The sequence below is a fragment of the Oncorhynchus nerka genome, linkage group LG9b (genome assembly GCF_034236695.1).
Source record: "Oncorhynchus nerka isolate Pitt River linkage group LG9b, Oner_Uvic_2.0, whole genome shotgun sequence".
Taxonomy (NCBI): domain Eukaryota; kingdom Metazoa; phylum Chordata; class Actinopteri; order Salmoniformes; family Salmonidae; genus Oncorhynchus; species Oncorhynchus nerka.
This window is the reverse complement of record NC_088424.1, coordinates 9,192,284-9,206,779: the sequence shown is the minus strand read 5'-3', so window position 1 is coordinate 9,206,779 and position 14,496 is coordinate 9,192,284. Positions and strand designations below refer to the sequence as shown.

Below are 14,496 nucleotides of genomic sequence, written 5' to 3'. Positions count from 1 at the left end.
CCAATTAAGATCCTATATCTGTAGCATTACAAGTTCAAGAAAAATCAAATTTAATGGGAACTAACAGTGTTTCCTCCATCCAACATGTCCTTATCAAATCACAATACATCAACCAGCCTTACTTCCAAACCCACCGCATAGTCTGCTGTAGGAAATAAATCACACGAGTGAAAAGCAAACCATCTCCGATTTGAGTTCTTGAACACTCGCTGTTATAGTCTGACTTAGTCAGACGCAGCTGTTTAGTCCAGGTTGGAAGGACAGTGGATGGCCATGTGGTTGGTTATGGGGAATTGTAAATACCATATAGCCCTCGGATGTGCTGGTAGCTTCAGGAGCGTGGAACAGGAGAGCTGCTGAATTGTTCAAGGAGACGTTGCGGACGACGGATCAATCCTGGCCCCCTCTGGGTGTCACTGGACACTGATACAGAATTCAATACATTACTGATGCTACCCTTACTATGTGATTATGCTCTATTTACAGTATTTGGCTTTTGGGTCTACGTTTGTATGTGGTTGCTGCACATTGGGGTTACTTGTTGTTACATTGTAATGTTTGTACATTGTGGCTAATAGGCACAGACATGGCCCTGCGCTAACTCTGTGCTTAACCATAACTGACTTGCATAAAAACCTAAGTTGGTTCTTCTGAATGTCTGCCCTATTCAGCCATTCAACGTGCCTGAAAATTGCTCTGCCTGTGTCCAAATTATTACCTAATATTACCTCTATTTTAGTGTATTATCTTGAAGCGATAATAGTGCAACAAATATCTGCATGGTTGTGGATTCAAGCCCTTACAGGGTCTAGCGAATATATTGTATATGCTGTTATCCCGCTGCTGAGGTTTGGTTACACCTGTCCATTAGTTTAAATGCCCTGAAACCCTGACCTGAATATGTCAGACAACGTAGCGCGACACTGAAATCTTTCCCCCACTTTAAGGGGAAACAACGCCTGGAGTGCTCGCTTAAATTCACAATAACCCAAGATGGGATGTCAAATGAGGTACTCTGAACTGCTCACTTTGTCAGGGTTTAGACATATTTCTGTGTGTGTTCTGAATGTCGGTTGGGTTGGAATATCTCTACTGTTCAATGCAAAGTGTTGGCCTATATGTCAAACCTGTGAACAGCACATCAAATAATATGTAGAAAGTGTATAATGAAATGCACATGGCAATTTCAATCATTCCTGAATACAAGGGAAGTTTTGCTGAACTATTAATGACAAACATTGTAGATTACAGCAACCTGATTCTCTTTTGGGCGATCACCTACTGCACTGGCGTTATTGTAATGGTAATAAGCATAGTAGTGGATCTGTGGTATGACTGGTCTTTTCCTATGGTGGGGACTGACGTTATGACGTTGACAAGTCTAGAGGGAAAGGATTTTCAAACGGAAATGCCACAATATCTTGCGGGACTGAGATTTTAGTGCATGTATTTAATTTCCTTTCTGTTGCTTGCTTTCCCGTTTTGTTTTTTGCCATTTATTTCTGGCAGAATAGCAGACAAAGCGCAACTGGAACCGAGTCAGGTCAGCCTTGTTGAATTGTTTGGGCTAAGATATCATTCAAACTGAAAATGGATCCTTGTTAATTCGCATTCAAACCAAAGCTCTCAGCGCATTGAACGAAAAGTCAAAGCTTGCTCACTCACTCTCATCTTTGCTGAGTCCGTCCTTTGACTCCTAAGCAGCCACTGAACACACACAGACAATTCTTTCTCGGCGGCCATTTTGATCAATAGCCATTTCCAGCGAATGAGTTTGCCCCAGCTCTGTCAATTTGGGAATTGATCCAGTAAACACAAACAAATTGTGTATGTCTGTGTGTTTGCACATTTTTGTGTGTGTGGGTGGGTGGGTGGGTGGGTGGGGGGAACGTGTGTGTACTGCCTTGGGCCAAAACAAGCAGTTGACACAGTCTTAAATGTACAGTATGGAAAATTACTCCTTTTTTCAATGTCTAAGCAATACTAGAAGGTGGACTTGAACTACAAAAGGTCATGATTGATTAGTGGAAGTTCATGTGAAACCAGAGTGCCTTCTGCAGAAAAAAACAGGCATTACAGTATTTTTTTCAGTGATACATGATGGATAATACTGGTTTATAGGGTTGCAAAATGTTCAATAAATCTTGCTTGTAGGATGCTTATTCCATCTTGATTACAATAATATTCCAACAAAGATTTTGGGATTCTGGAATTTTGCATCATCAGTGTTAATCTTAAAGGGATAGTTCACTGAATAGATACATTTAAGTACTTTGTTCATTAGTCCACTCCGCTCTGTACTGGAAATGTTTTATCGCACACTTGACTGCTGACATGCTACACTTTTGGGGATTATATTCATGGTGGACTGATTTAACAAAGTACTATCCCTTTAAATACGAGCAAATGGTCTGTCCAGTTTTTGTTTAACAACTTAGCACTGTTTCAACTAATTTTGTTTATTTGAGTCATGCCCAGAGCGCACAGGACCCCCTACCGGGGAATGAGGAACTGAAAACTCTCAAGAGTCATGATTCTACGAGCATGTCTTTCACCATAGGGTGCTTATTAGAGCTGTCATTCCTGTCATGTGCTTTAAACAATGTACATTTGTTGATTGCTAGGCACAAAAAAAAATGTATTTCTTGATATTTCATAGCCTGGTTCCTCTCTAGGTTTCTTCCTAGGTTTTGGCCTTTCTAGGGAGTTTTTCCTAGCCACCGTGCTTCTACACCTGCAATGCTTGCTGTTTTAGGCTGGGTTTCTGTACAGCACTTTGAGATATCAGCTGATGTACGAAGGGCCTACATAAATACATTTGATTTGATGATACACTTGAAACAAGGTCTAGTTGTGGCCGAAACCGGACTAGATTGTGAACGACTCTTGGCAGAATGCATTGCTTGACTGCAGTTTCAAATTCAGTCTTGTGTTTCTTTCTGTGAGCTGATATTTCTGCGTAGCAGTCCTGGAAGAGCTGCACGGCAGTCACGTGCGCACCTTAGATGGAACACTGGTTATGGGTATGCTTGTAATTGTTAAGGACCGGGGTGTTTTTCAGGATAAAAAAGAAATGGAGTTAAGCACAGGCAACAAAAAAATTACCTGGTTCAGAAAGCTGTCCACCAGACCCTGGGAGATTAATTCACCTTTCAGTAGGACAAAAACTACAACACAAGGCCAAATCTACGCTGGAGTTACTTATCAAGAAGTCAGTAAATGTTCCTGGGTGGCCGAGTTACAGTTTTGACTTAAATCTGCCTGAAAATCTATGGGCAGACATGAAAATTGTTGTCTAGCAATGATCAACAACCAATTGTTGACTTAACACCTGGATTCGGTCTTATGTAGCATCATTTGAATTTCTTTATTTTTTTAAGTAGAGACAGAGCTACAAAATGGTACATCATACACTGCATTTGAGGAAACGATGGGAAAGTAATCATGTCCAGCCAACTCATATCTGCCAATCATGGCTAGCGGGAAGGTTGTTCACTTTATCTGTGGCTAAACCAGCTAGGCTTGTAATTTTAACAATTTTATTTGAATATACTAGTTTCCTGAATCAGGTCACAATTTACCGGAGCTTGAAGAATTTTGAAAATAATAATGGGCAAATATTGTACAATCCAGGTGTGCAAAGCTGTTAGACATAAAAGGCTCTGCATGGTCAATACGACGTCTGCATTGGCTGTGCAGCATTTGCGGTGATGCGGCATCTGCAGAAGTCGGGGCATTCATAATTCTTGTGCTTTGCAAAGCAGCACAGAGCTGTTGGGCAGAGCTTTAGTGAAGGAAGTTGTCATAGAAATTAGTTAGTTTATACAGGACCTCCAGCCCCCACCTACAGTCAACCAATCCTGTAAATACGGAGCCCTCATTTTTACAAAAATTTGGGAGGTGCTTGGCGATGCATTACAGAGCTCAATTTGGCCTCTGCATGTCTTCGGCGGTTCCTCAATAGCATCACACTCTTCATACGGAGCCCCCGACCACATTTTCCGATCAATTGGAAATTGATAGAACCAATCTGTAATCACCACCAAAGGTGATTCTAATGTATTGACTCTGGGGTGTGTATACTTATGTAAATGAGATATTTACACAACATGTTTTTTGAAATGTATTGAATACATTTTTAGTTCAGGTTGTAGCACCACTAAATGTAGAATAAATCATGGGGTGTGAATACTTTTTGATGGTTCTGTATTTCAAACAACCAATGAGTAACTCCGCCGTTAATCCAGCTGTATATTGAACGTTGAGATTGCCGAAAGACCAATCTCTTTGGCACATTACATGGAGTGGCAAAGAGTGGAATGTTAGCTAAAAAAAACTGGTACCCAGACTTGAAACATTCAATCGTCTCCTGGATCAAAATCCCTGTTGCCTATAATTTAAAAAAATAACTTTCCTTGTAATGCACTTTCGATAAAACTGTATACTCCGGTATGGACCAGAAACAATGTGAAAATCTGAATACCGCCCAACCCTTACACACACAGCTAGCTGGGTCAACCCACATAAAAAATACATTTTACTATAGAATTCTAAAGTAAACTGAAGAATACTATACTACACACTGTAGTGTACCTAATATAGAATCTAGTGATATACTGTAGAATACTACAGTAAACACTACCATATTATCTGAAGAAAAACTGTAGTAAATATTACAGTAATGTCCCACAAACACTATTGCCCGCAAAAACACTACACTTTAACTATAGCAAATCCTACAGAATTAAATTTGCATATATACTTCCCATTCCCCTTCCCTTTATCGCAATTTGTGCCACCCATAAGTGGGAAACCTACATGCCAAGTGTAGAGTTGAATGCGTTCCAGACAGTATATAGAAAAGAGCAGAAGCGCTGAACTATCCATTCAGACCCCAGTCCGACTTACCTACAGGTAATGGAAAATGGGCTCTATTAGTATTACTCCAGTAGGTTTCCTGAAGGAGTAAGATTCCATGTTTGTCAGATAATAAACAAAAACACGAGTTTTCTTTTACTACAGTATCGATACCATAGTCAACTGTAAATACTACAGTATAAGTCAGTATACACTAAAGTATTCACTGAGGAGTTTTGGGGGGGAATTTGGTCCACAAAAACACTACACTGAATACTACAGTAAAGTCTGTACAGTATAGTATTTACACTTTAGTATACTATTGTGTTTCCTCTTGTGGGAAGACAACCAGGGAAATTGCAGGTGACGATTCTTTCCTGCGCTCAGCAGTTGCTTGGACTAGCCACATCCCTTAACCCCTTCCCTCTTGGTTTACTGGTTGCATCCCAAATGGCACTCTATTCCCTCTATAGTACACTAGTGTTGACCAGGGCTCTGGCAAAAAGTTGTGCACTTTGTAAGGAACAAGGTGCCATTTGGGATGCAAACACTGAGTTTCTTTTAGAGCCAAGTTAGCAACGGCATGATTGATGATCCAGTATCCACCGCCAATGGCTCTCTTCTCCTAGATGTTTGTGATGAAAAAATCTGCTCTGACGTTGTCAGTCTAAATTAACATTTGATATGCAGAAGACTCAAGCGATGGTGATTCAGCATTAAGGTTAGATGGTGTGGTTCCTTGGTTAGGACAATCTTTTCTCTCCTGTCCTGTTGTCCCTTGCAATCATATCTACCGCTCTCTCTCCTATCTCTTTCTCTCTCTTGTCTCCTTTTACAATGTCCATCTTTCACACTTTCTGTCCTCATCTCATTTACCTGTCCCTTTTTTAACTGCTTGGTCTCTTCCTCCTGTCACTCTCTTCCGTGCTGGCTCCTTAGTTGCTTCTCTATCCCTCCCTTTTTCTTGTCATCTCCCTTTTTGCTTCTCTGTCCTTCTCTCCTCTTCCCCCCTTTCCTTCCTTTCTTTCCTTCTCTCTGGTATGGGGCAGATGGACTTCTCTCCAGGAGGCCCAGAGGTCTCAGTAATCCGGTAGCCGTGGCAGGCTGGGGCGGCAGCTCCTTTCACCGGTGGTCTAGGATGACACACTGAAGGTCAAGGCTGCCATCCTGAGATGCCCTCCCTTCCTGTCTGGCTACGCTACTGTCATGACCATGAGCCAGCCATGTTACAGTGCTGTGGGAAATACAATAGGCACAGACACCGAGGCACTATAAGTACCATGCTAACAAGGGTTTATAAGGCCTTAATAATCCATTAACAAGGCATTTATAAGTGTTAAGAAGTTACCAGTATTGCCACAGATAAAGACAGCGAAAGGCACAGTAGAAGGCATGGTTCCATGCCAACAACAGTTTATAATGTGTTATAAGGCACAAATAACTCCCATAACAAGACATTAATAAGGAATTAATACCTGTTAATTAATACCTATTTCAAAGTACTCAGCGCTGCATCTATTTTCAATACGTGAATACAACAGTTAAGTGCACAACTAGCTACACCCTAAACATTCATAAATCATTGACACCCATGGACATCGCAAAATAAGATGTTCTAAAATGCAATTCCACTACTTCACTGAAGGGGGGTAGTAAATGGAGTCATATGATGTTAGTGCTGCAAATTTGTGCTGTTAAAATGGCGCCTTGAGTATAAGACTTTACACAAGGAAATATTTGCTCTCTACCCTTTCAACCATCATGCTTGTCATACATTGGTCCTCCAGTTGAGGGAAATGAGGACGACATCAATTAGTAGACAACAGATACTGTGTGACCTTAGTGGTCATTTTGAGATTGTGTGGTGAATCAAGTACTCACGACTTGGAAGTTGAAACAGTGATTGACGTTAACTGCTATTTGCTCTTGCAGTGATTCCAGAGACAAAATACTTGCCCTTTCACTAAGTGGTCATTCATATAGAGTTTTGGTTTGTGTTTGTGGTGTGTAAGAATTTCCCACAATCAATTACTCATTTTAAGTAAAAAAAAATATATATATATACACACCTAGCCATTCATGGGTTTTACTTTATTTTTCTATTTTCTACATTGTAGAATAATAGTGAATACATCAAAACTATGAAATAACACATATGGAATCATGTAGTAACCAAAAAAGTGTTAAACAAATCCAAATATATTTGAGATTTTACATTCTTTGCCTTGACAGCTTTGCACACACTTGGCATTCTCTCAACCAGCTTCACCTGGAATCCTTTTCCATTAGTCTTGAAAGCGTTCCCGCATATGCTGAGCACTTGTTGGCTGCTTTTCCTTCACCCTGCGGTCTAACTCATCCCAAACCATCTCCATTGTGTTGAGGTGGGGTTATTGTGGAGGCCAGGTCATCTGATGCAGCATTCATCACTCTCCTTGGTCAAATAGCCCTTACACAGCCTGGAGGTGTGTTGGGTCATTTTCCTGTTGAAAAACAAATGATAGTACCACTAAGCACAATCCAGATGGGATGGCGTATCGCTGCAGAATGCTGTCGTAGTCATGCTGCTTAAGTGTGCTTTGAATTCTAAATAAATCACTGACCGTGTCACCAGCAAAGCACCCCCACACGATCACACCTCACACCTCCTCCATGCTTCATGGTGGGAACCACGCATGCAGAGATCGACCGTTCAACTACTTTGTGTCTCACAAAACAGGGCGGTTGGAACCAAAAATCTCAAATTTGGACTCATCAGACCAAGCAAGTCTCTTCTTATTGGTGTCCTTCAGTAGTGGTTTCTTTGTAGCAATTTGACCATGAAGGCCTGATTCATGCTGTCTAATCTGAACAGTTGATGTTGAGATGTGTTTGTTACTTTAACTCTGGGAAGCGTTTTATTTGGGCTGCAATTGCTGAGGCTGGTAACTCTAATGAATGTATCTTCTGCAGCAGAGGTAACTCTGGGTCTTCCTTTCCTGTGCCAGTCCTCATGAGAATCAGTTTCATCATAGCGTTATATGGTTTTTACGACTGCGTTTTGAAGAAACTTTCAAAGTTCTTGAAATGTTCCTTATTGACTGACCTTCATGTCTTAAAGTAATGATGGACTGTCATTTGGGTTTGCTTAGTTGAGCTGTTCTTGCCATATTTTACCAAATAGGGCTATCTCCTATCTCCCCCCCACACACACACACACACCTTGTCACAACACAACTGATTGGCTCAAACTCATTAAGAAGGAAAGAAATTCCACAAATCAAATATTAACAGCTTTTTTTCTAAAATAAAACATCCTCAGCAAATCTACACACAATACCCCATAATGACAAAGCGAAAACAGGTTTTTAGATATGTTTGCAAATGTATTAAAATAAAAAAATATACTTTTTACATAAGTATTCAGACCCTCTGCTATGAGCCTCAATATTGAGCTCAGGCGGAGACCTTCAATGCTGCATAATGTTTTTGGTACCCTTCCCCAGATCTGTGCTCAGACATGCACTGTCAACTGTGGGAACTCAGAGACCGGTGTCCGCCTTTCCAAATCATGTCCAATCAAGTTGTAGAAAAATCTCAAGGATGATCAATGGAAAAAGGATCCAAGCACATAGTGGCCGCCATCATTCTTAAATGGAAGAAGTTGCTTTGCTTTGTCATTATGGGGTATTGTGTGTAGACTGATGAGGGGGGAAATGATTTAATACATTTTAGAATAAGGCTGTAATGTAACCACACGTCTGAATGCTTTCTGAAGTGTGTGTGTGTGTGTGTGTGTGTGGGCAATGTATGTAGTACTAAGTACTATGCGTTCAAGAAAAAATAACCATGAAATATTGGTTTGATTGCAATGGAAATAGAATTGGCTGAGCCCTGTAGTTAAAGACGAAGCATTTTCTATGGCTCCATGACAAAATTATGTCATAGAGGAACGGTCGTGAACAGTGACTACATACCTGAACAAGTCCGATCTCTCTTGGAATCGTATGTAGTGGCTGCTGTTTGCAGGTTAAATGGACTCGTTTGTGTCTGAATTGGAGCCTTTGGTCTGGTTCCAGCCCCTGCATACACTAAACCACATGTACTGCAGAGCGAGACACTGCGTCTTTGTGAAGAGAATTCATTGTGTGTGAGGATGTTTGTCAGGGATTGTGGCCACACAGGCTGCCAGTCAAATGGTACAGGGTAGAAAAGAGTCCCTATTGTCATCTGTAATAACCCGTGATAGGAACGGTATGGAGTCTGTAGACATTCAGAGCAATTCACATGACAGTGAAATATTAGGGATAGGACTATGGATTATATGGACATGAGGTTACATCACAATTCATGGGCCTTTAGCGAATGGGCCACAAATATCTTAAACATCTGTCTACATCTCTCAACGTCTTCAGTTTTTATGTAGAGCACAGTGCACATTCAAATTTTCAAAGAGTTTGTACATTTTGAAACCTCTAGGCTGCACAATGAATTTCCCTACTGGGACGATACATATATTGGTTCATCTATCGATTGATTCTCATCAATCTTCTGGCTTTTTAAAAATTTTAAGTTCATCATAAGGTGCCTTTAGTATCTCGCTACATGAAATGTGATAATGTGGAGAATATATGTAATACTTTGCTATATAATATTCTCTCATATATATATATATATATGTGTGTGTGTACTCTGCACCTGTTAGGTCTATTGGATGTGCATATGGATGTACACTATTTGGATCCATTTTTGGGTATTAAAAATCCTCTTCCCCATAGCGGAGGCAGATGGTCACTCGGGTTCAATTGCGTTATAATATATGGAGAGAGCCAAGAGCCTGCAGGTATGTGTTCAGCAGAAGCCAAGTCCGACACTAGTCAGACACTGTCTGACTACTTATATAACTCAATTGTTGGAGGAAGTGCCCTCTTAAGTGCCCTCTGAAGTGCCCTCTTATCCTTGTCACTGATCCCTAATCCCAACTCATTGTTCAATGGAAATGTATTAATAACCCTATATTTGGACCATTCACCATTAAAAACATGTTTTTGACACTGTTAGCATGATGTAATACATCCTAGTCAAGATTTGACAACTGACTTCAAACAGTCACGACAATGCCTCTAATCACTAAGTCTAGCAAGGTTACTAGCTGATGGAGTTGCCATGGAAGCCACATGCAATATTGTACAATATTAGAAAATAAATATAGACTTAAGCCTCCTTGGCTGCTCATGATAACTATTATATCATGCTTATTACAGTATAATTGCAGTTTTATGACAGGAGTTTCAAGTCCATTGGTACTACAGAAGGTTGGTCATCAACTTGACACCTTAACAGATGTTTAGTCATATTTGTAGTAGAAATTTCTCCCTCGCTCCCCAGTCCTCTGAATCAGTGTATCGCCAATATGAACGAAGGGTTGAATGTGTGCATGAGGAATGTATAGCTTTGCATCATCTGTTGCTGAGAATTCCATTAGCTGGCTGCAATAATCTTCAGAGGGACTTTAAGGGGCTATTTGACAGGAGTGCATGTGGTTAGGAGTAAGATATATTTTAATTTCCACTCGCTCTTGGCGTCTGAGTGACGGGAGTGCTTTTTGCATACTCAATAAAGGGACTGTGATGTTTTGAGTAACTAGCACATATGAAGCGAGTGAGGCGAAACTTGCTGAAAAAATCTGTCTGCATACTGCGAGGTAGAAGTAGCCAGATGCGGATCAGGGGCCATATATCAAGGGTTTCAGAGTACGAATGCTGATTTTTAAGATCAGTTTTGCCTTTCGGATCTCAATAAATAACATTACAGGGACCGGGGGGACCTGATCCTAGATCAACATCAACACTGAACAACCTTTGTGTTTGCAGGCAGTAGCATTGTGAAAAATCTTAAGCATTGCTGCATCAGATTTTTAGAAATCATCCCTCTGTTGGATCATAAATTAACAGTTGAAAGCAGTACATCTTCATGACTTGTATTGTAATTGCTGAAATACATGCATACATCCTACTTGGTACATCAATGTTGAGTACCAGTGTGCAGTGCATCAGTATATCACCACAAGCTTTTCCAAAGTCTAAATGAATTCCTTTCTTTTTGATCTTTCAGAGACTAAAATGGGAGGCAAGCTCAGCAAAAAGAAGAAGGGATACAATGTAAATGATGAGAAGGACAAGGATGCCAAACCAGAGGGTGCAACAGCCGAGGAGAGCGAACCTCAGAACGACAAAAAGGACGAGGCCCCTGCTCCCACCGAGATAGCTAACGACACAAAGGATGTGCCTGCAGCCGATACCACGGTGACCAAGGTGGAAGAAAAGGGCGCCTCCCCTCCCGCCAAGGAGCCGGAAAAACCTGCAGCAGAGCCCAAAGCGGAGGTGTCTAAGGCTGCGGAAGTCACCGACCCTGCCCCCATAGCCAAGGAGAAACCAGCCGCCCCTGCGAAAGAGCCAGCCCCCTCCAGTAAGGAAGCCGCCCAAGCTCCAGAGGTCAAGGCCCAGGCGCCTGCACCACCCGCAGCCCAGGCTGAAAGCAAAGACGAGGCCGACGCTAAAAAGACTGAGGCCCCCGCAGTACCAGCGGCTAAAGCCGAGGCGGCCCCTGTTGCCGCTGCCCCCCAGGCCAAGCCCACAGAAGCAGCAGCGGCGGTCCCGGCCAAGGAGGCCCCGGCTGCTGGTTCAACAGCAGCACCACTGGCTGCCACTGAGCCCGCTGCACTGGTCAAGGAGGCCAATGCCACAGAGGCCCCAGTTCCAAGCAAGGATCAAACCGTAGAAGTTCAAGATTAATGGACACCTCTTTTAAGAAAATACATTACATTAAACAACAAAAATGAAGTAAAATAGAGAAAAAATGTAATAAAATAGCCCACCCATATTAATATTAAAATAATAATAATAATGATTTGTTGGAGGAGGAGGATTGTGACAACAACCTTGAGAAGGATGATGCTGCTGCTGCCGATTATTATTGTTATGGTTATTCTATTTTTTTCTGCTGTAGTATTTGAACTTTAATAAAAGTCTGTCAGCCATATGCCCCTCCATTCCACAGCATCCTTCTTCCCATCCATTTCTGTGATTCAGCGTTCTCCGCCTTCATCTCTCTCACTGTCCTCTCAGAGACCTCTGTAGTCTGGGACCATACACGTACATTTCCCCTAGACAGTGTGCTGCCGATGTCTGAAAAGGGGGTTGAATCTATTTACTAGCTGGACATGCACTCTGTCTGTCCCATCCTCGACTCACCCCCTCCCCCATTCCCCAAACTCGCTCCTCTCCAGAGTGCTGTGTTCTCTGCTACCGTACCTGGCACGTCTGTTTTAGCGCCAAGTGAGTTCCCTTTGCTGTTCCCATAGTCGGCAACTTATTTGGTATTTTTGGGTTGTTCGTGCTGTATATGGTCACTCAGTTTCTTGCCGCCTGTTTCACCACAGGTTCATGCCACCTCGTTCAGACGCTGTCAGAGTTGAGAGGAGGTGCTTTGGATATTCTGAGACTTTCCTAGAGGTACAATATATCAATGCATTCTTAGGGATATGAAAATGCCCTAAAGTTTTGTTTTTTTGTGTGTTTTTTGTGTTTTTTTACAACATTCTTATACCTTCGTTTTTCTAAGAAAAACATTCGTTGTAGATGATCAGGCCAGTTTGAAGCATTTCTTAAATGTTCCTAGAAATCCTGACGAGCTTTAGATTGTTCTCGACGTTCCAGCTCTGAATTCGCAGACATTGGGAATTCTCAGTTCATTTGGGCCACTCTGACTGCAGCATAGACTCTCTTCCCCCACCACCCCCACTGTGTCTTATTTCAATTGAAAAATAAGACATATCTACTGCGTTTCAATCAATGTAACTCAATGGCTCTCAGCCTATATCACAAAGGTGCAATACATTTTACACCCTAAAAAGGGATTGTGCCCAGCTGACAACAGTAGTAGTGTTGTCTGGGGATGGGAGTTCTAAATTAATGATACTGCATGAGGCATCTACAGCCTACTCAGGCTGCCATGGTCCCTGTAACCATGGCTACCATGTGACATGTTCGAGTAGTAAGATGGAAGAAACCCGCACAAGGAAGGGAGCCTCTAATCTTGTCATCTCCACCCACCATGCATTTTTACTCTTTCTGCTCATATATGTTACATATATGTAGGTATACAGTACCAGTCAAAGGTTTGGACACGCATACTCATTCAAGGTTTTTTCTTTATTTTTACTATTTTCTACATTGTAGAATAATAAGGAAGACATCAACACTATGAAATAGCACACATGGAATCGTGTAGTAAACAAAAAAATGTGGAATATATTTTATATTCTTCAAATAGCCACCCTGCCTTCATGACAGATTTGCACACTCTTGGCATTCTCTCAACCAGCTTCACCTGGAATGCTTTTCCAACAGTCTTGATTTGTGGAGGCCAAGTCATCTGATGCAGCACTCTATCACTCTCCTTCATGGTCAAATAGCTGTTACACAACCTGGAGGTGTGTTGTCAATGTCCTGTTGAAAAGCAAATGATAGTCCCACTAAGCGCAAACGCCATGCTGGTTAAGTGTGCCTTTTAATTCTAAATAAATCACTGACGGTGTCACCAGCAAAGCACCCCCACACCACCTCCTCCATGCTCCTCGGTGGGAATCACACATGCTGAGCTCATCAGTTCACCTACTCTGCGTCTCACAAAGACACGGCGGTTGGAACCAAAAATCTCACATTTGGACTCATCAGACCAAAGGACAGATTTCCACCGGTCTAATGTCCATTGCTCGTGTTTCTTGTCCCAAGCAAGTTTCTTCTTATTGGTGTCCTTTTTAGTAGTGGTTTCTTTGCATCAATTCAACCATGAAGGCATGATTCACGCAGTCATCTGAACAGTTGATGTTGAGATGTCTGTTAATTGAACTCTGAAGCATTTGGGCTGCAATTTCCGAGACTGGTCACTCTAATGAACTTATCCTCTGCAGCAGAGGTAACTGGGTCTTCCTTTCGTGTGGCGGTCCTCATAAGAGCCAGTTTCATCATAGCGCTTGATGGTTTTTGCAATTGCACTTAACTTTCAAAGTTCTTACATTTTCCAGATTAAGTAGGAAAGAATTGCCACAAATAAACTTTTAACAAGACACACCTGTTAATTGAAATGCATTCCAGGTGACTACCTCATAAAGCTGGTTGAGAGAATGCCAAGAGTGTGCAAAGCTGTCAAGGCAAAGGGTGACTACTTTGAGAATCTCAAATATATATATATATATATATTTGATTTGTTTAACACTTTTTTGCTTACTACATGATTCCATATGTGTTATTTTATTGTTGTGATGTCGTCGCTATAATTCTACAATGTAGAATATGGTATAAATAAAGAAAAACCCTTTAATGAGTAGGTGTTCCCAAACTTTTGACTGGTGCTTTATATGTAGATTTATTCACTTAATTCATTCATTCATTCATTGAGTACAGTACCTTTCGGTCAGTTTCTCCCAGTTGACACACAACATTTTTATTTTTGCCCAACAATGTAGAAACGTTGCGAGAATGTTGTGTGTCACTTGGGGGATTGTCTCTTCCTCTCTTGACAAAGTAATTGCATGTCCGTGGTTGGGTAAACCTGTGTAGTCCTGTCTTTCGGTGAAGTGCAAAATAGCTTTTTTGA

At 41.5% G+C, this 14,496-nt stretch overlaps 1 protein-coding gene across 1 annotated transcript in view; it reads left to right on the top strand.

Moving 5' to 3' along the window:
* basp1 (brain abundant, membrane attached signal protein 1) overlaps positions 1-11,877 on the top strand; it is a 50,685-nt gene extending 38,808 nt beyond the window's left edge. The window contains exon 2 of the mRNA XM_029643311.2: positions 10,951-11,877. Within this exon, the coding sequence (XP_029499171.2) occupies positions 10,959-11,630 (672 nt within the window). The 5' untranslated portion in view covers positions 10,951-10,958 and the 3' untranslated portion in view covers positions 11,631-11,877. The remainder of the gene's footprint in view (positions 1-10,950) is intronic.
* The last annotated feature ends 2,619 nt before the right edge of the window (positions 11,878-14,496 follow it).